The 20,894-nt window shown below is 43.0% G+C and overlaps 1 protein-coding gene across 6 annotated transcripts in view; it reads right to left on the reverse strand.

Annotated features, from left to right (window-relative positions):
- The window catches only part of vps13a (vacuolar protein sorting 13 homolog A), a 44,729-nt gene that overhangs the window by 6,291 nt on the left and 17,544 nt on the right, over positions 1-20,894 (reverse strand). For 3 of the 6 annotated variants that reach the window (XR_010795380.1, XM_066644792.1, XM_066644795.1), the window contains 36 exons: positions 20,392-20,584; positions 20,189-20,305; positions 20,001-20,104; positions 19,675-19,842; positions 19,128-19,435; positions 18,345-18,492; positions 17,628-17,769; positions 16,939-17,066; positions 16,505-16,674; positions 14,796-15,022; positions 14,377-14,708; positions 13,867-14,220; positions 13,656-13,757; positions 13,418-13,570; positions 12,724-12,982; positions 11,388-11,548; positions 10,740-10,843; positions 10,266-10,551; positions 9,639-10,055; positions 9,450-9,554; positions 9,048-9,194; positions 8,824-8,955; positions 8,272-8,405; positions 7,709-7,795; positions 6,270-6,399; positions 5,949-6,178; positions 5,610-5,763; positions 4,397-4,543; positions 4,171-4,252; positions 3,971-4,040; positions 3,491-3,605; positions 3,124-3,237; positions 2,249-2,394; positions 787-868; positions 243-356; positions 75-150 (listed from right to left, as the gene is read on the reverse strand). Coding sequence is in view for 5 of the 6 variants with exons in the window: in XM_066644792.1 (XP_066500889.1) it covers positions 75-150; positions 243-356; positions 787-868; positions 2,249-2,394; positions 3,124-3,237; positions 3,491-3,605; positions 3,971-4,040; positions 4,171-4,252; positions 4,397-4,543; positions 5,610-5,763; positions 5,949-6,178; positions 6,270-6,399; positions 7,709-7,795; positions 8,272-8,405; positions 8,824-8,955; positions 9,048-9,194; positions 9,450-9,554; positions 9,639-10,055; positions 10,266-10,551; positions 10,740-10,843; positions 11,388-11,548; positions 12,724-12,982; positions 13,418-13,570; positions 13,656-13,757; positions 13,867-14,220; positions 14,377-14,708; positions 14,796-15,022; positions 16,505-16,674; positions 16,939-17,066; positions 17,628-17,769; positions 18,345-18,492; positions 19,128-19,435; positions 19,675-19,842; positions 20,001-20,104; positions 20,189-20,305; positions 20,392-20,584 (5,938 nt within the window). In the remaining variant the exon portion in view is untranslated. The remainder of the gene's footprint in view (positions 1-74; positions 151-242; positions 357-786; positions 869-2,248; positions 2,395-3,123; positions 3,238-3,490; positions 3,606-3,970; positions 4,041-4,170; positions 4,253-4,396; positions 4,544-5,609; positions 5,764-5,948; positions 6,179-6,269; positions 6,400-7,708; positions 7,796-8,271; positions 8,406-8,823; positions 8,956-9,047; positions 9,195-9,449; positions 9,555-9,638; positions 10,056-10,265; positions 10,552-10,739; positions 10,844-11,387; positions 11,549-12,723; positions 12,983-13,417; positions 13,571-13,655; positions 13,758-13,866; positions 14,221-14,376; positions 14,709-14,795; positions 15,023-16,504; positions 16,675-16,938; positions 17,067-17,627; positions 17,770-18,344; positions 18,493-19,127; positions 19,436-19,674; positions 19,843-20,000; positions 20,105-20,188; positions 20,306-20,391; positions 20,585-20,894) is intronic. The other 3 variants (XM_066644793.1, XM_066644796.1, XM_066644794.1) reach the window with 3 other exon arrangements.

The following is a 20,894-nucleotide window of genomic DNA, read 5'->3' on the forward strand; positions in this document are numbered from 1 at the left end:
AGGACAAATTTGGAGAGATTGTTACAGGCAATGACATGTCAATCTGTGCAAGTCAGAAAAATACAACCTCCTACCTACTGCACCTCCAACCAGCGCCTTTACACCTAGAGCCATGCCCTCCATAAACTCCTCAGGACCCTGAATAGCCCCCTGAGGAACGCCAGCACAGAGGTGGTTAGCAATTTATAAAAAGGGGATAAACGATTAAATACGAGGCTTGACTAATAAGTGCAAAGTCTCACCTGATAGGGCTCATAGAAGAAGGCCTCCACTCCCTCTGACAAACCCCGGATCAGCCCAAATGGGTTGCCAAGTACATCTAAACCCAGCACTAGCACATACATCTGCTTGATAGCCTGGAACAAAGACACATGGCCAAGTTAACAATGTCAGATACCATTAATGTGTTAAATCAGATGCCGTTAACTACTTTTTCCTTTCTCCAGTAAAGCTGCTATTTTGGAAACGAGGCCTTGTTCTCACACTGATGCTGTATTTACAAGCAGCTGTAAATGTAACGGCTGATGATATGTTACTCAATTCTTTGTGGTAATTTTCTGTTGCTGCTTCACTAGGCAAGGCAAGGAAAATTTATTTATAGAGCACCTTTCGTGCGCAATGGCAATTCAAAGTGCTTTACATAAAAGTACAGTAAAATGACAGTAGAAGAATACATTTAAAAAAAAATCTAAAAAAAGACGCAGAACTGAACAGCTGCCATCAAATAAGTATTAAGTAACAAGGATATGCAGTCATGCGGTAAAAAGCTGAGAGGTGAGCAATCACCTGCTTTGAATAATGACGGATGACTTCTGACTGCAGCTGCTGGGTGGTGCGAAACTGGAAGGTCAGCTCAAAAAAAGCCAGCCTGGAAAAAAAAAAAACCAAACACACACCATATTCAAATTCATATCACTGCAGTACAACAGTATTTTAAAGGAAACTGAACACAATCACACATCCACTAGAGGGAACTAAACACTAATGTAAGCACTTGGTGGGAGGCTGGGTCTGACCACGTGTGAAATCCGAACCCAACCACAGTGTCAGTTTGTAGGGAAGTTGAGGGTCAGACCAGTGTGGGACAGAGAATGTGTTATAGACAGTGCGTCTATAGCAAACACATGGGCTCTTGCAGCACTGATATGGTGCACGGCTATGTGAATATTCAAAAATATACAAGATATATCAGTAATAAGAGTGGTTTGGAATGGGGAAAGGTGTACCTCAAGGGTATAGCTTATGGCCAATCCTGTTCCACATGTGTGCGAAAGGGTTTATGTGAAAAAGTGAATCTGAATGAGCTACAAATCGGTGTGGAATTCGGTGGCCATGACATTAACATGCTTCCTGCAGCTGGAAAGATCTTCAAAGACTTATTCAAATAATAAATGACAAAAACTAAAGGTTTGTTCCTCAAAATCAAGAAAAGGAAGATTGTTAATAGATTATAAGTAGAAATCCTGCAGTTTGAAAATAATAATCAGTCATGAGGAGGTCAAACTTTAGATTCTTAACCTGAGAACAAGTAGCGAACAGAAGTTGGCCGCAGAACCATGGTTAGTATGAACAAGATCTGGGCAATGGGAACTACACACGGAAGCTATGACATCATTTATTCATCAATTTAATAAATAGCCTTGTGTTTTTTTGTTTTTAAAAGCTCAATTTTGCTCAGTACAGTATTATTTATTTATTATTCATATTTAACTCAAGGTGAAGCAGGCCAAGCTACACCCTACAAAACAGTTAAGCTTTCTAATAGTACAGTAATCCCTCGCTACTTCGCGTTTCATCTTTCGCGGATTCGCTACTTCGTGGGTTTTTTCAAGGGGGCTTTTTTATTATTTACACATATTAGACGAGGCCTGTAGGTGACAAAATATATCATTTACAAGTATTTCTTACGTACAGTACATGTATTGTTCATGTCCACAGCCGAGTGAAATTTACTGACGCTAAATCACAGCTTAGGAATGACTCTATTAAAGAAACTGGTAGGATATCACATGTAGTTCCAGCTGAAAAACATTATAGAATGACTGTTTAATGCAGAGGGTGGGTTGTTAACAGTAACAGGGAGGGTTTTAAAAGTCCAAATACTCGTTAAATCCATAAAAAATATCCTTCTTCTACTTCGCGGGAACTCGTTTTTCGCGGGTGGTCTTGGAACGCATCACTTGCGAAAAACGAGGGATCACTGTACTAGTAAAATAGAACTGTAGAGAAGTAGAGTAGTTGTGAGTACTTGAAGAGCACGTCCTGGACGCCAGTGAGCGTGGCTCCGATGCTCTTCAGCAGCAGGTTAAGCGACTGCACAGGAATCACCTCGGTCTCTCTCTTAGTCTTGTTCCCGTCCTCTCCACCAGAGCTCAGAGAGAAACTCAGATGAAGCTGGAAACAAAACACAAACAAGGGCACAATTACAGGGAAAAAGAATTCCTCCATCAAACTCACTGACCTGGATTAATGGATGTAGATTTTCTGTCGCATCCTAGTTTTTTTCATATACTTATACACAGTTTTGAATGCTGTTGTTGTTGTTATGATTATTATAATTATTTTAAAATGCTATACTACAATCACACTGTTAGGCTTTTTAAGGTTAAATATTACAGGGGTTGGACAATGAAACTGAAACCAGTAAGACCATGTGCATCCAATGGTTCAAACATTGTGTCCTGAAGGCGGTGCCGTGTATCAGGACGACAATGCACCAATACACACAGCAAGACTGGTGAAAGACTGGTTTGATGAACATGAAAGTGAAGTTGAACATCTCCCATGGCCTGCACAGTCACCAGATCTAAATATTATTGAGACACTTTGGGGTGTTTTGGAGGAGCGAGTCAGGAAACGTTTTCCTCCACCAGCATCATGTAGAGACCTGGCCACTATCCTGCAAGAAGAATGGCTTCAAATCCCTCTGTCCACTGTGCAGGACTTGTATATGTCATTCCCAAGACGAATTGACGCTGTATTGGCCGCAAAAGGAGGCCCTACACCAAACTAATAAATTATTGCGGTCTAAAACCAGGTGTTTCACTTTCATTGTCCAACCCCTGTATACGAATGTAAAGGCTAAGTTAAAGTTATGCACTGATATATTTTGCAACAACAGACCTTTATGGGAGAGATGTGGAAGTACTCATAAAGGCTGATGGGGGATGTGTCTGTGGCTGACACGTGGTTGAGACCAGTCTTCAGATACTCGATATCCTTCTCAAACAGCTCCACCTTCCAGACAAAGACAGGACAAAAGCTATTCAGATTAACACAAAACGCAGAGATGGCACGAACAGCATCTGGATCCATGTCCTTGAAGCCTCACAGTCATTGATTATTCCATTTCCTTCTAAACAGGGTAAAAATCAAATGAAAGGGATGAAGCCTTGAAACTACATCACACCAATGAAGAGCCTTATTAAAAACCACAGTGAAAATAATGGATAATTCAGGTCATATAACATTGTTATATTAGTAAATGTACCTCCTGTTCAGAGGTGACAGTTTCAGCGTTCTCAGCAGTGAACAGCTCCAGAATGGCGTACAGGAACCCAAGGTCTAAGCGCAGGTCCATTTCTTGAATCAGCACTTTAAAATACCTGAGTTGGCAACAGCAATCATTACATTATAACAACGTAATCCATGATAAATGATCAAACTCCCAAACCCTTTGAACTCGGGTGATATATCTTTCTTCATTTTAGTTTATGAATCTAATTGTAGCTAATATCCAAAAACATATAGCTGTAAGAATGAGGGACTGAACTGTTGACCCAGCAACATGTCGTCAGTCAGGGTTACTCATGAGGATCGAGCCTAATCCTGAACTATGGTTTACTTTCAGGACACTGCACCACCAATTCTTTATTAAATGTTATTCTAATAATATGTGTTATCCAATTCCAGAAAACTGGCATATGTAGTTTAAAGGGTTACGTCAATAGGATAAAACAGAAAAACGTACTTGATGCGAAGAATATCTGAATGACCGGCTGCTCTCGTGATGATACTGACATCAGTGAATGGTTTAGGTTCTTTTAGAAGACAGAAAATACCATGATTAATTTGACAAAACTCCATACAAGCTCATTTGTCATTGCATTAATTGACTGTTTAGTCTTGAATAACCATGGGCAGTCCGGTCTTAGGACCAAGGATGCTGACCTGAGTCCATTCTGACGGATTTAGGAGGTTTAACAGGGTAGAACACAAAGGGGAAGATGGCTCCAGACAACTGATTTTGGATCTGAGGGCAGAAGGGAAGTCCTTTAATTAGTGAAATATGGACTAATGTCCAGAATTTCAGAGTGTGTGTGTGTGTGTGTGTGTGTGTGTGTGTGTGTGTGTGTGTGAGAGAGAGAGAGAGAGAGGGTGGAGATGGGAGACAAACCTGAACCCTGTTGATCTGGACGCGGTATGCTTTCTGCCGAGCCGAGACGCTGTACTCCACCTTGAGAGCTGGCAGGTAATTTCTCCGGAGAGGGGCTTCATAGGGCAGAAACATCTTCATCTCCAAAGCGTTAGGAGTGAAAAACACCTGAGAAAAAATGTATGCATTGGAGATATATATACACACACACACACATACACACAGGGTGGGCCATTTATATGGATACACGTTAAAAATTGGGAATGGTTGGTGATATTAACTTCCTGTTTGTGGCACATTAGTATATGGGAGGGGGAAAACTTTTCAAGATGGATGGTGACCATGGCGACATGGTGACAATGGTGTGCTTGGTTTTAACATATTAACATATTTCATGAGATATTTACAAGTTTCTGACCACTTATAAAATGTGTTCAAAGTGCTGCCCATTGTGTTGGACTGTCAATGCAACCCTCTTCTCCCACTCTTCACACACTGATAGCAACACCGCAGGAGAAATGCTAGCACAGGCTTCTAGTATCTGTAGTTTCCAGTTTCCTGGAAAGTGGATTGGTCGTTGGGGGGCAGTTGAATGGCCCCCCCAAGGTCTCCTGATCTGACCCCCTTAGACTTTTATCTTTGGGGTCATCTGAAGGCAATTGTCTATGCTGTGAAGATACGAGATGTGCAGCACTTGAAACTATGGATACTGGAAGCCTGTGCTAGCATTTCCCTTATCAGGTTGCTATCAGTGTGTGAGGAGTGGGAGAAGAGGGTTGCATTGACAATCCAACACAATGGGCAGCACTTTAAACACATTTTATAAGTCGTCAGAAACTTGTAAATAACTCATGAAAGAATAAAGTTACGTTAAAACCAAGCACACCATTGTTTTTCTTGTGAAATTCCAAATGAGTTTGATGTGTCACATGACCCTCTTGCCATTGAAAAAACAAAAGTTGGATCCAAAATGGCCGACTTCAATGTAAGTATTTTATATATATATATATACATACACACACACATTTATTAAAAATAATAATCTAGACTAAATGAGCACAATTTATGATTACATATCTATCATATTTCCAGTGTGAGATTGGGCTAAATTTACCTTAAAACTTTTTCATAACATTTTCTCCCCATTTTAAATTATATGCAGGTTATTGAGTTATTGAACTGCATTGTTGACAATTCTCCATTCTATTGGACCTTGTTCCAGTACAATTTTTACCTGGTAGCCATTGTCAAGGTCTAGGAGGACTGTGTCCCCTGGGCTGTTCTCTGTATAATCTCTGTAGTGTTGCTCCAACAGCTCGGCGTCTTTTCCACTTAAAACCTTCCAGCGACTCTTCTTCTTCGGCTTGGCCTCCCACACCACATCCGAGCTGTGGACAAAACCGAACAAAGAATGGCTTTCATTAAAAATGGTTAGACTTGTTTAAATAGTACTTATGGCACACCCACGGCTCATTGACTACATTTATTTACTTACGTGACATTGCTCCAGTATCTTAATGTGTACTAATCTCAATCTGTTAATGAGTGATCTGTATGTCCCACTGTTCTGTACCTGGTGATGCCGATGTACGCCACTTCTTGGCTGGTGCTGTTGTTGACCAGCGAGATTCCCAAGTCCTGCAGAGACAGGCTGATTTCCTGTTCGGCCAGCTCTACCTTCTCACTCTCACACAGCAGCTTGTACGCTCTCCGCTCTGTCGTGAATAGCACTACCCGCTGGAGGCCCTCGTAAAACGAGATCACAAACAGCTTCCCCTCGTCCTGCATGTCCAACAGCAGGTCCTACAAAGGGCATAATCATAACGTTCATGTTTTCAAGCGGGTTGTATTTTCTACTTAGTTAGCTAGTCTTGTTAATCCCTCATTAGCTCACCTCCTCATTTTTCAGCTCCCCGGTGTAAGGCCCCCAGCTCCAGCGCAGAACTCGAGACCCCGTGGGTTCGGCCCATGTGTAGTAGACTGCCTGACCAGGACCCAGTTTATCCTTCTCCTGCTTCTGAGAGCTAGCATGGCCAGATAATCACGAATTAAAACCTTCACAACATGGTAACACTAGTAACAAACTTCAATAAACTCCAGGAAATTCTGATGATCTCCTCTGCTGTGGTTTTCGACAAGAAAGCAAGGGGATTTGCTTCTGAACAAATGTATAATGAAACGTTCTTAGGGTGTGTTTATACTTGGCTTCCCTTGGTCCACACCAAAGTGCAGAAAATAAACAGTTGTATTTACTCCTGTTTTACTTACCATTCCTATTGCTTTAATCCACAATGAACCAAATAAAACTCAAATGGAGAAGTGTAAACAACGCTTACGAGTTTCTCATTTGATCGTGATTGTGAGTTTTACGTTTGTCTAGTATTTCCATTAATGTTTGATGAATATCTATCAGCCTGGAGATTAACAGCTTTTACTGGAGCTTTCTAAGGTTTGCATTTGAAATGTTTTTAGGGAACGCAGCACACCTTCTACATCACTATGCAGCCCCTGGGGAAAAAAAGCATCTGGCACAGAAACAGATACAGATACAAAAGTCAGAAAAAGGATTGAAAGGCATCTTTGGTGAATAAACAGCATCCAGAAAGATACCAGAGAAAAAGAACAGCCAATCATTCACCATTTCAGTTCTGGGAATTCTGAAACCCTACTAAGGGCAGGGATGGTTAAACAAAGGAAAAGAAACAGTTAAAGTGATTTATTCTGCAGCTACCCCCCAGAGAAGCGACAAACGTTCAAATATTCTAAAGAAGAAGCAAAAATGAAACAGAACAATATTAGAATCTATTAAAAATCTGGACTGCTTCTGGTAGTTCTCCTGGACTCAGTCATACACAATGTTTAACAGTGTATTGGTTAATTTTGGCAGGTTTGACATATACAGGGCTGGTTTCATGGCCATAGATTTGCAAGTGCAATTGCTAAGGTAATTTCACCCTTAATTACTATTTGGACAGGAGTTCCGATTTTCAATCGCCACACGTGAAAACAATCCTGTTAAAAATAGCCGTTTTAATCTGTGAATAAACAGCCCAGTTTTATTTTGAAGGTAATGAAACACTTCTAAAGGCCATACAGTCCAGGGGGAAGTGGAGCTGAAACAGAAGAAGCAGTCCAGACCAGTCCTTTCTAAAATTGCAGAAGATGGTTCTTCTTCAGCAGACAGTGAGGTGCTAATTCAGTTCCATAAACACAGTACCACACTGGTAAATTGTGTTTAGGATTTTACCTTCTTGACTCCATTGCTGTAGCACTGTGTGCATGCTAGTCTTAGTCTGTGTGTGTGTGTGTGTGTGTGTGTGTGTGTGTGTGTACCAGCGGGACTCTCTCTCCTCCCCCAGTGATAAGGAGAGGTCCAGTAAATCTTCTGGAACCCAAGTAGAAGCTCTATGCTCCTTGCAGCTAAACAGTGTTAAAGCAAGGGCGGGGTACAGACAAAGAACACAACAGAGGATGTCAACATAAACAAATACACAGCAAACAAAAACCAGACTAAACAAGCCATGATGAAGGTCAAAGATATGTCCATTTTGGTGGAAAAAAAAAAACTTGCAGTGACATTTAAGAGGAAAAAATAAAGAAGTGATATTTCTGTCTGAAGTTTCCATTATTCGCTCAGAGAAAGTGTCGTAAATCTCTAAAACTTCAAACAATGGGAAACTACATTAAAAAATAATAATAATAAAAATGAAAGGAAAAGCAGTGACGTGTAACAAACAAGGAGAAATGTTGATATATAGCGTATAATATAGAAGCTAGACATTCTCATGGACCTCTAGTCATTACGTGCTGTGTCTCCACACAAGGGTGGCGAAAGAAGGTGGTGGAAATCTTTGAACTACATTATTAATCCTGAATCCAAGCCAGGTTGCCCTCACCTCTGTTGGAACTCCAGCGTTTGGTTCTTGGTGTGGTTGATCAGGAGGAAAGGAGCTGCACCATCATGATAATCAGAGAACCGGATCAAAGCTGAGTGTTCTGAAAGGTTCACATCCACGATGACTCCACCCAGCTGGAACACACCAAATACGCAGTGCTTTTAGATACAAAGAACCTCATGAATTGTGTTTCTAACTCACTCACTCATACGTGTTTTTCAGGCTGAAGATTCTCCATAGGGGTCGCTATTTGTACTAAAATAGCTTTTGGAAAACAGTGTCTTTTGTCCTTGGTTACAGAAAACAGCCTGGTGGTTAGGGAATCGGCAGGTCATGGCTGAAGTGCTCTTGAGCATGGTGCCTAACCCCCAACTGCTCCCCGGGCACCGTGGCTAGGGCTGTCCACTGCTCTGGGCATGTGTGCGCTCACTGCCCGCAAGTGTTCATTAGTGCAGTGTGTTTCACTGCACGGATTGGGCACAGTGGCCACTAAAGTGTTTCTGATTCTGATTCTAAACCCATAACACTATAAGCATCATTCAAACGACTCACAGTGTTGTCAAGGTGTAATAAGAGGCAGTTCTCAGGTTGGTGGAAGTTGATGGCTTTTGCAGACGTCTGACAGCCATCTACTTTGACCTTTAGCTTCTTTGAATCCCTCTCTGGCCAGAAGGGGGTTGCAGCCTGGGAAACAAAGAGGTACAATTTCAAACAATGGGCAACACAATAACTCTCTTAATTAAATTATAAACAGTGTATATATAATAAATGCTGACCTCTCCAGGCTTGGCCTCAGTCCAGTTTTCCTGACCCTCCTCACACACCAGGATTGTGTATTTAGTTCTGTTGACGAGCATGTAGAAAGGCAGGAATGTCACTAGCCGTGTCAGGCTGAAGCTGCTGGCGTCAATTTTTACTCCGACCTGTAAACAAAGGACACATGGTGTCACTTATCTGAAGCACAGACGTTGTTAAATGTGAGTGAGTGAGTTACAGCCTAGTTCCATGAAGCGTGTTTCTTCAAACCACTGTAACATAATAACATCAACAGTAGCTGCTGTATTTATTTTTCTTATTTTGTATCATTTACTCCTATAGTTTGTAATGATTTTATAATAGAATAATGTAAATTTTTATTCTAATGACTTATTATTAGTAATAACAACTACAGATCTTACCAAGTAATCCTTGGCCCTTCCTTTACATTTGACGTCACCGTAACTACCAACGGTGTCTATGGAGAAATCGTCTGACAGCTCACTGTCTGAAATCATCAAGCGGACCTACGTAAAGAAAGATTGATTTAAAACTCTCCCCATGTAATTACTGTTCCCTGTAAGTGTCTGCACGATGTAACAGCTTTGAACCTTGTTGTTCTGGAGGAAGTTGCGCGGTTTGAAAGAGAAGAGCAGAGGCATGTCGTAGTCTCTAGGGTGTTTGCGGTGGATATCGTCGGCTTTGTACTGCAGCAGCCTGCCTGTCTTATTGACCATCCAGTAGGGAGAGTGGATGGCCACCACGGCCTGCCCGGGCTCCTTCTTCACGTGGACGGCGATATCGAGCTCGGTCCTCGGACCCTCGCCGTCCTCTTCGTCCTGCCGCATTGACTGGAAGGTGATGAAGCTGATCTCGTCGTGGTCATTACGGAGGTGATACTGGACTTCCCATTCCTGCTGCAGGTAGTTCAGCAGCTTTAGATGCAGAACGGAGTGGTCCATGACGGCTGTGTGCAGCTGACACGAGTGGCCTTCCTTCAGCAGTACCGGGGCAGGGTTTCCACCGACCTGTCAATCCAAACATGAACGCCATTAACAGTGTGTTGGGTCTATTTCCACCTCTGTCTGTGTGTAATCAGCCTGCATCAGTTAAGCCCCGCCCATTCACACTGAGTGTTTCAGCATGGACTGCTTTTTAAAAAGGGTGCAAGGCAGGCTACTAGGTGTCAATATCCTTTAACCTTTTGATGTACAGCAGTATGGTACACCGTACTGTACCTGTAGACTGTAGGTAATGGGGTAGGGCAGAAGGTTCCGGAGCAGTACAGGAGGCCACAGTTGAAGAACGTAAGGCTTGTCAAACTTCTCCTGTGAGCTGTGTGATGTCACAGTGTCCCGAACAGAAACCATGTTCACCTTGAACACATGGGCTGGTTCGCTGTGATGGCGGCAAGTTTTCTCCACACACTCATCAGGTTTCTGACTGACCTCGTCATAGCTGAAGCTTTCTGACCGCTCGTACTGCTCGCCTCCCTCGACTAAGGGCTGCAGACTCAGCTGTCCTCTGGAGAGAAACACAAGTTACACAGTTACCAATGCAGCAGCCCACATTATTTCCATGATTCTTCTTCACATTTCGAAGCAGGTGTTACACTGACACCTAATGAGCTGGATGTATTAGATATTCCATTTTTTAAAACACATTTAGTGGTGCATTATTATATATTTAAGATATCTCCTGATGTTACTGACTTGTAGGATCCCAGAGGAACACAGAACTCCTCTTTGGGCAGCGAAGTGCCCAGACATTTGGAGCCTTCAAACACCAGAAACGGAACCGAAAAGTGGTTAATGATCTGGAAGTAGCAAAAACGTTCAGTAATTATTAACAGGCAGATGTGTTTACGTGAGCTGTTGATTCAAGTCTTAATCTCAAAAGGATGCATCTATTGTTTATTTCTATAACCTACAGAAAATATGAAACTATAGACTAGAGGTCACCAGTCTCATCTGTAAAGTGCTGGTATGGCTGCAGTTGATTAAACATGTAGGATCAGGTGTGTTCCTGCTTCATTGGAATTAACTCCTGCAGCAACACCGGTTCTTTACGGAATTAGAATTAGAATAACTTTATTGGCCACTGTGCTTGCAGTGCCCAATCCGTGCAGTGAAACACACATTTACACACACAGTAGTGAACACTAGGGGGCAGTGAGCACCCACGCCTGGAGCATATACAGATAAGATTGGTGACTCCTTTTTAACAGTAACACATTCAATCAAAATCACATATTAAACATTATAACTACAATTTGATCATCTTTGTGTGTATTATATGATGAGACTGTGGTGAACAGTCGCATACTGAAACTGATGCGCACATTTTAATCGAAACGATACCTGGAATGGTGACCGGATCTTGACAAACTTGCTGCCCTCATTGGAGGAGATCTGACAGACGAAGAATCGCGTGACACCAGAGTCCAGGTGCATCACGCTGTATATGCCTCTGCCCACTTTGATGAGCGGGATGATGCTTGCTGTGGTGTGTCCAACTGGAGCTGGAAACATCCAAACGGGGATTATATCAGGCCAGAAACAAATGTCCCGTTATGTTTCACAATAAACTGTTTACAAATGTAGTTTAAATTACTTTTAATTAAGACTCTTGGGGAAATCCATTCAGAATCCAGAGCTGTAGACGTGTATATAAAACTTAAACGTACTGCTTCTCATTTTCAGCCTGAAAGGCTTCTGGTAGTACTCACTGATGTGGATTAAGGACCCATGATTATGGATAAGCTTACGCTTATCTTGATTCTTAGAAACAGCCAGAGCAATTTCTTGCTATATCCAGTATAAGCAGTCATTTTTAGCCTCTAAACTGCTGGATGGCCCTTCAAGAATTTAGGTTTTTAATTTAGCTTTGGTTTAACTGGTTTGTAACACAATCATATTTAGCAGGTTTAACACTTTCCACTAGGGGGCACTATTACAAAGGCCATTTTGGTGATATGTATCATTGACCTATGACCTTGTTGTTTTTCATTCATGAATATACAGAGGAATATAACTACGCTTGGAAACCTATGTAGGTTTGGGACCACAGTAACACTGGAACTTTGATTGTTCAGGACACTCACAGCACTGTGCCCGGTCAAAGGGCTTGCTTTTATTTTGTCTTTAGCATCAGCACTGCAAATACCAAACTCACAATTACTATTAATAAACCATATATAGTGCAGCACTAGATTTGCCTTTTCAAAAGAGTGATTGGCTTAGATATTCTGCTTCCAGAACTCTAAAAACTACTTTGTCAGCTTTGAATTTAGCAAGTATGTATTTCCATCCATCCATTATCTGTAACCCTTATCCAGTTTAGGGTCGCGGTGGGTCCAGAGCCTACCTGGAATCATTGGGCGCAAGGCGGGAATACACCCTGGAGGGGGCGCCAGTCCTTCACAGGGCAATACACACACATTCACTCACACCTACAAACATTTTTGAGTCGCCAATCCACCTACCAACGTGTGTTTTTGGACCGTGGGAGGAAACCAGAGCACCGTTTATACGGAAATGCTGTACAAATTATGTTAAATCCTGACAGCAGACTACAGTCAGTCAAAAATTCAGGGCTGAAACTGGGATTAACATTAGTGTGGTCTGTAAAGTTGTGTTTATGCACATTATGGTTTAGTTTTCTGCTTGAGAATAACACAATGCCAGACGTTCTTACTTGGCTGGATGTAGTTATTGCTACTGAGGCTGGTCATTGCAGCAAACTGGTCAGCGTCTGCAGCACTGAGTGTGTGGTCCATGTTGAGGCTCTCTCCGTCTTGGAGCTCCACCACACGGCCATTAGACTGCTTCCCAATCGGCATAAACACCTCGCTGTGGAGCACAGACACTGGGAGCCCCAAACGATTCTTCACCACGAAGGGAGCCTGGTCTTTTTGGAAACACTCTGCTGTCTGTTTTGCGGCTTCTGCAAACGCCTACAAACCATTCAAGAACAAAGTATGTTAACGGGCTACAGGCAGCCTTCATCCTAAAAGGCCTAAAATACTTAAAATATTAAAAAAGTAAATAAATGAATTGCTGCTAAATGGCTGGAGAACATATTCCCAAAAAAGTGAAGGACTAAGCACTCAAAAATGTAGTTTTTAAATATGATTCCACCTTAAAAATGGTACAGCAGTTACAAGCTGAATTAATTAAGGTGGAACAGAAAGCTTGAATACAAAGCTGGTGTCTACGAATTCGAATAAATCAGAATACTGCACGAAGAAGCAAGAAGCTAAATGATGAAATATTACAGAGGGCGATTCTTTCTGCTTTGGCTGTGCTTCATCTCTTCTACGTTGCCTACGATGTAATGAAGCTATAACGTAATGAAAAGTAGAACTGTTAACTGGGCGGAGTTCTCTTACCGTTCCTAAGTTACTGAGCATGCTCAGTCCGCACTTGGAGAGAGTGATGTTGAGCTGGTCTTTGCTAGTGATGCTGATGACAGTTTTGTAATCAGGCACTATGTAGTCCACCTCATCCGATACACCCGACCTCTTCACTGGCTTTTTCTTCATCTGTGTTTTTTCAGGAAGACTTGCTTAAAAAAATATCTTAATTCCTCAGGACGATATTGTCGTAAGCACAAAAATATGCTCTTACCTTTAGGTCCAAGGTCCAAGGCCTGAAACCTTCTTTGGCCCCATCTTCAAGTGGCTCCAGCAGTGGCTCCCACACTCCTAATATCTCATTATAATAATTCACCTGCAACACATCCAGAGAAAAGCACTTTAGAAGACGATCGATATCAGTTTTTTCTAGAGACCAGCCAAAGTCAGGAAGAGTTTTTGAGAGCTATCCCATATATTCAAACCTCCAGGTTGAGGTGGCACTGCAGGTTGATGAGTGTGCTCCAGTTCTTCACGTCCCCATAGAAACAGGACTTGGCCAGCAGCATGGGCATGGTACGGTGCCCCACGCCAGCCTCTAATGTAAGACAGATAGAGGAAATCTTCAGCTGCAGTGATTCCCCCTGGGGGATGAGAGGGACCACAGACTTGGTGTCCTCCTCCACTTCCTCCTCCAGGAACCAGAGTTTAAGCTCCTTCCAGTCCCGACGCTCCCACAGGTTAGGGGGGACTGGACTCTCCAGCTCCTCGGGGGTCTCGGCCACAGGCGTCAGCGCTGACTGGATAGTGATCACTGTGTTTATAATGATGGGGGACACCTGGGGAAAACGTACATGAAAACACAGAGTCACTGAATCAAATGGTTTAAGCTCCATAGAGTGGGTTCCCTACAAGAGGGTGGCCATGTTTAAAATCCCTGGCTTGGTTTTTAACTTGGTGCATACAGTTGACTTTCTGTCAAACTACAGCCATACCTTGAGTGTGAGGGAGTTGATGGAGAGCTCTATGGCCTGGGGTTGTGTGGAGGACTGTTTACTAGTGAAGAACACCTGACAGGGCTGCAGGACCGTGGTCACGTGACTATTCTGCTGCTCTCTAACAAATGGACATGCCACCACTTTCAGGTCCGTGATAGCTGCAGTCATCTGCTGGCTGTTGGGGTCACTCTTCATTACCACCTCGCACTGAGTGGTCATCACGAGAGCAGGAGCATCAGCACGGGTCAAATCTGCCACAAACACAATCTCGGGGTTCTTCACTACAACATTCATCTCCATTTTTGAAGCTGCAGGCTGTGGAGGGGATGCTGTAAGAGATAAAGAAACCTGAGATTCGCAGAGATGTTCATATTTGAAAACGCATTATTTTGACCAGGTGCACCTTTAATAATTACCCGTGTCTTTGGTGGAGGTGGAGGATGGTTTGCTGCTCTTGGGAGGGCTGGAGAAGCCCTGGGCCATGGATTTAAGGAAGATGTCCGCCACAGTGAGCAGGAACTCCATGCTGGCGCAGAGGTAGAGATCCTGCACCACAGTCTCCAGTATGGTGCCGTCTCGACCCTGACGATAATTCACGTCCACCATTATGTTCTGCTCAGCACCCTTCCTCATCGCCATCATCCTGACTCACATAAACACAGAGAAGTTAAGTTAGTCAGGCACCAATCAGAAAAGCAATCAGTACATTTCTCCAGCGATTACTCACCATAAAATCTTTATACGGACACCTAGTGGCCTGGAAGTGTCATGTTTTACGCACACATGGCTGCTCCCACCTGAGGAGACCATCTAATGTAGCACAAACTGGTACATTCTGGTACTACAAAATAATTTAATTCTTCCTCTCATGCATTATAAAATAAATAATTAAAAATCTATAAGAGCTCTTATAAATATTGTTTGCTATATTTTGGTGGTAAATACCAATAGTGATTATATATATATATATCACACCACACCATACTCCTCACAGACAGTCACCTGGAGGAAACCCACATGGATACAGGGAGAACACACCACACTCCTCACAGACAGTCACCCGGAGGAAACCCACGCAGACACAGGGAGAACACACCACACTCCTCACAGACTGTCACCTGGAGGAAACCCACGCGGACACAGGGAGAACACACCACACTCCTCACAGACTGTCACCCGGAGGAAACCCACGCGGACACAGGGAGAACACACCACACTCCTCACAGACAGTCACCTGGAGTGGGAATCGAACCAACAACCTCCAGGCCCCTGAAGCTGCGTGACTGCGTGCCACATATATATATAACGAATTGCAATAAACTACATGAAGCAATGGGAACATGTATTGGTTCATCGCTCAATACATCACTAACCACGGCAGGTTTATTTCCCCTCTCCCAAAGTGACAGCTAGGCACAATGCATTACATCAATAATGCACAAACATTTACAATAAAAGCAGCCACATTAAAGCACTTTCCAGTGAAAGTGTTTGTAAAGTGCACTGTAAGGCATTTTAAGTGTTTTAGGTCAATTACATCCCAAAGAAAACTTATTTCTTCAGATTTACACTCTGACATACTGATAGTCTGATGAAAACCCAGGATGTGAGAAAGATCACTGGTTGTTTACAACAACAAAGACCTGTCGTTTAAACACAGCAATCCCTGGTTCTCATCACCATCAATGTAGGGTTACCAGTGCTTTAACTGTTAATATCGCATTAAAACTTCACTGTTTAAAGGAACACTAGGTAGTAATTTGATCTTAAAATGACAGCTTCAGAATCGCTGTGATGTTTCAGTGACCTGTAATAGGGAGAACAGAACTTGTGGTGTGGCCACTCTGGGCTCAGCACTGTAAAACCTCACTATGTAACTTTTGGAGGAGGATTGGAAACCACCCCCCAGCCCCCACCTGATCTCAGGACAGTGCTGTTAAAGTGAATTACACGCTGCCCCTGTAGGGGGAGCCCAAAAGCAAAAATACCAAATCCTACCCAGTGTTCCTTGTTAAAAAGCAATAGTTGGAAATTCCTTTCTAAACAAAGCCAGTCTACTCTGAAGGTATATGGGCCGTTACTGTGTCTGGATTTGTTGATGTCAATTCAGACATTTAACCCTCACCTGGAAGTGATCATTTTGACTCTCTTTCTTTTATCATCCAGAAGGCACTCGGCCAGTTTGACAGACGCCTTCATGGAGCCATCTGAGAACATGTGAACTGCAGTGGAGATTGTGCCCAGCGTGAACTCAGCCAGCTTCAACTGCTCATCACGGGAATCTAGCAGAGGGGTCTATAGAGACACAGACACAATGACACACACAGGAAGAAATCTAGTTTTAATTGCTGCTGTTGCAATTTGTACACTGCCATGACATGTATGGTAGGATACATGAGGAAGTATCTAAAATCCAGGGGTGAACAGAAAGACACTTGGTTAGATGAAGCAGGAAACTGAAACCTAGGCAGAAAAAGTGTTACCGACTTTGTTACACCAATCACTACTTCTTCAACATAAAGTAAAGCCAATACACATGCTACAGTCTCTTCATCTGACCTCACTCCCGCTGGAGGTGTACAGGACCACGGTCATGGAGTCAAACTTGAAGTGGAGTTTTAGAGTGCTCTTCTGTTTGGCCGACTTCTGACCCTCCACCACTGCTGCTGTTACCACCGTGGTCCCTGCTGAATACCAAAGAGCATCCAAATTACTTCATGTGCACCATATCAATCAGCAACAACATGTACATAGACACAAGAAAGCAGCCATAAGCAATGTGGGTAGTCAGTTTGGCTGTAATTATACAGGATGGGCCATTTATATGGATGTGCTAGCCTGTGCTAGCGTTTCTCCTGCAGTGTTGCTATCAGTGTATGAAGGGTTACATTGACAATCCCACACAATGGGCAGCACATTTTATAAGTGGTCAGAAACATGCAAATAACTCATGAAAGAATAAAGTTGCGTTAAAACCAAGCACACCATTGTTTTTCTTGTGAAATTCCCAATAAGTTTGATGTGTCACATGGCCCTCTTCCCATTTAAAAAACAAAACTTGGATCCAAAATGGCTGCCATGGTTACCACCCATCTTGAGAAGTTTCCCCCCTTCCATATACTAATGTGCCACAAACAGGAAGTTAATATCACCAACCATTCCCATTTTATTAAGGTGTATCCATATAAATAACCCACCCTGTAGAAAGGTACACAATCTGATTATAATCAGAAACTATTTACACTTACCTCCAGATCCCTGGGAGCCTTTGGTAGAAGAGGTTTCTGCTTTATCAGAGCCTTTTGGAGCAGGGACAGCATCGGACGTCTCGGACAGGTTCTCACTCAGAGTTCTCAGGACCACAATCATATCTTCCTGACTCAGGATCAACTAAAATACACACACACACACACACACACAAAATATGTAGATACACAAACACATAGCACATGTGACTATAAAAGGATAAGATGCACTAAGGTCCTGTCCACACTGATCTGTTTTTAATTATAAACTGAGATTTTCCTCTCTGTTTTTGAAAATATCCTCCTCCAGACGAATATGAAGACGACTGCAGTACCATGTCAGTCCAGTAGGGGGCCATAGTACATCTGCGAGACCTCAAACCACAATGCATGAGGAAACACGTGGTTAATCCCAAATCACTCCGTACTCCATACTATGTAGTGTACTACGCAAGTCATGAAATTACTGAATCTAGAGCTTAATAGTGCATTATATATTTTTAATACAGCATCAGAGGCAAGCTGTTTGATGCCAGCGTTTCTGAAAACATCCGTTTACCTTCGTCCACATGAGAACAGTGACAACGGCTTTTTCAAATATCTCCACCTTGGAGAGCATTTTGTGACTTTTTATTTTTTTTTAAATAAACCTATCGGTGTAGACAGGGCCTAATAATAACAGTACAAACGCAGTCTTTAAGACTCATGCACTCTACTAACACTCATGGGTTTGAGGTGTGCGTTGATCTGAATGTCAGGGATGCTGTGATACCAGGAGGCGGAGAGATTACGCTTGATTGACAGGTCCATGTTTACAGGCTTCAGCAACTGAATCTCACTCTGGAAATCTCCATCTTTGAATGTGGTTCTAAAGACACGGAAACAAAAGGAATATTTATTGACATTTTTCAGTACAGGAAGAATCTCTGACCTCTTAATTGAACAGTAAACACCTATCAGCCAAAAAACAGCTGCACTTTGTAGTTCTACAATTACACACTGTAGTCGCTCTGTTGCTCTGCATACTTTGCTAGCTCTGTTCTTCAATAGCCAGGACCCTGAAAAGAGCACCATAGAGCTGGTATGATTTGCGTGATTAACACATCACTGCGTCAGTTTCACTGCAGTGCTAAGACTATTAGTGTGTGCTGTGCTGATATGAATGGATCAGACTCAGCAGTGCTGTGGGAGTTTAAATCCCTCTGTCACTTCTGGACCACTGGTAGTCCACCAACCAAACATATCCAGTCAACAGTATCCTGTGGGCAGTATGTAGTGACCACTAATGAAGACTAGATGATGCCAAGGTAGACCAACAAGACAGGGGTGTTTAATATAGTGGCTAGTAGGAGGACACTGGGTTCAGCCACAGACTGAAAGCCTAACTTCTACAGTTACAGTTATCCATCAAATATAATAAATAACTGAGACAAAAATAATGCACAAATATTTGGAAATGCAATGTGAGCAATCGTCAGGTTCTAAAAATGTACCCTTTCCCACCTGTACATCTTTAGATCACTCAGCGCCACACTCATGACGTCCAGAATGGGGGGTATTGTAGTGTGTGACGGAGTGGGGACGATTTCAAAGTGATTCTGGGCAGTCACCAGACCCAGGTCAGCCACAATGACGTTGGTGGAAACGGAGGACTGTGGGAGGAAAACGACAGGAGCTTTGATGTTCACGTCCAGCGAGATGCGTGTGCTTTTCTCCGCAAGCTCCAGGACCCCTGTAGCTGCCTTCTCTGCTGCCTGCACAGTCACCTCCGCTAGAGCTTCCTTGGCTTCTTGGAAGTTATTGATAAAGGCCTGGAGAGGGACCAGAGAGAAAGAGATATACTCAGCGAATGACTGTCTTAAGGCAGTCAAAACATGGACAAAGACACTTATGGTGAGTTTATTAGTTATTATCAATATTTACGAATCACGCAAGTGAAAAATGTCAAAGTCACTGTCTGTGTATTGTAACATGAAGGCCATGTTCAGGTTCTGAATTAAATCAGAGAGAGTTTTACATGGAGTGCCCCTTTAAAAGTCAACACACTCACCAGCACTGAGGAGACGAACTTGTTGAGGAAGATGACCTGAATGCAGCCCACAGTAAGTGTGACGCTGGTGTCCACTATCTGCATGTCCATGTAGGCGTCTCCTTCTGTGGCATCCACATGGTTCACCATGTGGAAATCAAACACCTCCTTGTCAGCTATGGACACCGCCTGTATGAGTGTACAGTGAAAGATTCCAACATGAATAACTTAGACACAGATAGAGGTCCATCAAACACTTGCACTAATCCAAAAATGAGCTAGAAAGCCTATTCTACCAGTAGCCCACAGACCCTAGAGACTTTGCAGGCTCACACTGAGATTTCTACCTTTTTGTAAAGTGCGTCTTTATCACAATCCAGAATGATGATGTTCTTCAGGTTGGCCAGAATCTCCACAGATTTCTTTTTCATCTTTACTTCAGACACCAGCCCTGGAAAACAAAAGCGCCTTTTAACTGTGGCCTGTGTGGTCCTGTGTCTTTGTTATCTTTCTGATCTGATATTGTATGTGCTACCTTCTATGCTGATCTCCGAAATCCTGGCTTTCTCTCCTCTGATGAAGACCTTCAGACAGGACAGGTCTGCTCTGATGTGGAGGTTTACCACATCTCCAAACTTGGACTTCTTTGGAGCTGTGGAAAAGGGAACATTGTTTTGTTTTGTTTTTTTAAACCAAAACACCCTCATGTGTATTTTTCTTCAAAAAGAAATCAATTACTGGGTCTCTTGGCAATTGCAGACTCATCTTTCTTCTCCTCTTCTCCATCACCCTCTCCCTCGTCCTCCGGAGGGGGTGCAGGCTGCTCGCTTGATGCCTGCTTCTTCGGAGGAGGGAGGAGGCTGTTCAGGAAATTCATAGAGTTGAGGAGAGCTTCAGTGTGGAGGTGAACGTCCAAAGAAGAGAAATCCACCTGTAAAGCAGAGGAAAAAGGTTTCAGTTCTTGTTCGCTTCTTCTGTCAGTGGGGAGAGGTTTGGTAATCTATGAGGCCTTGCATGCTTGTTAGAGGTCCAGTTTTCCCTAGATCTGACTAATGCCGCTTTTTCCAGTGCATGGAACCTACACGACTGGGCTCAGCTCTTTTGCTTTTCCACTGGGCAAATCTGGTACCTGGCCCCTGGAACGGTGTAGGTCCCAGCTCACTTCGGGTTCCAACTGTACAGAGTAGGTACTAAATGGCGACGTGTGAACCCTGCAGAGCTCTGATTGGCCAGAGCCATGT

This window comes from Hoplias malabaricus, chromosome 14 (genome assembly GCF_029633855.1).
Source record: "Hoplias malabaricus isolate fHopMal1 chromosome 14, fHopMal1.hap1, whole genome shotgun sequence".
NCBI classification, from domain to species: Eukaryota; Metazoa; Chordata; class Actinopteri; order Characiformes; family Erythrinidae; genus Hoplias; species Hoplias malabaricus.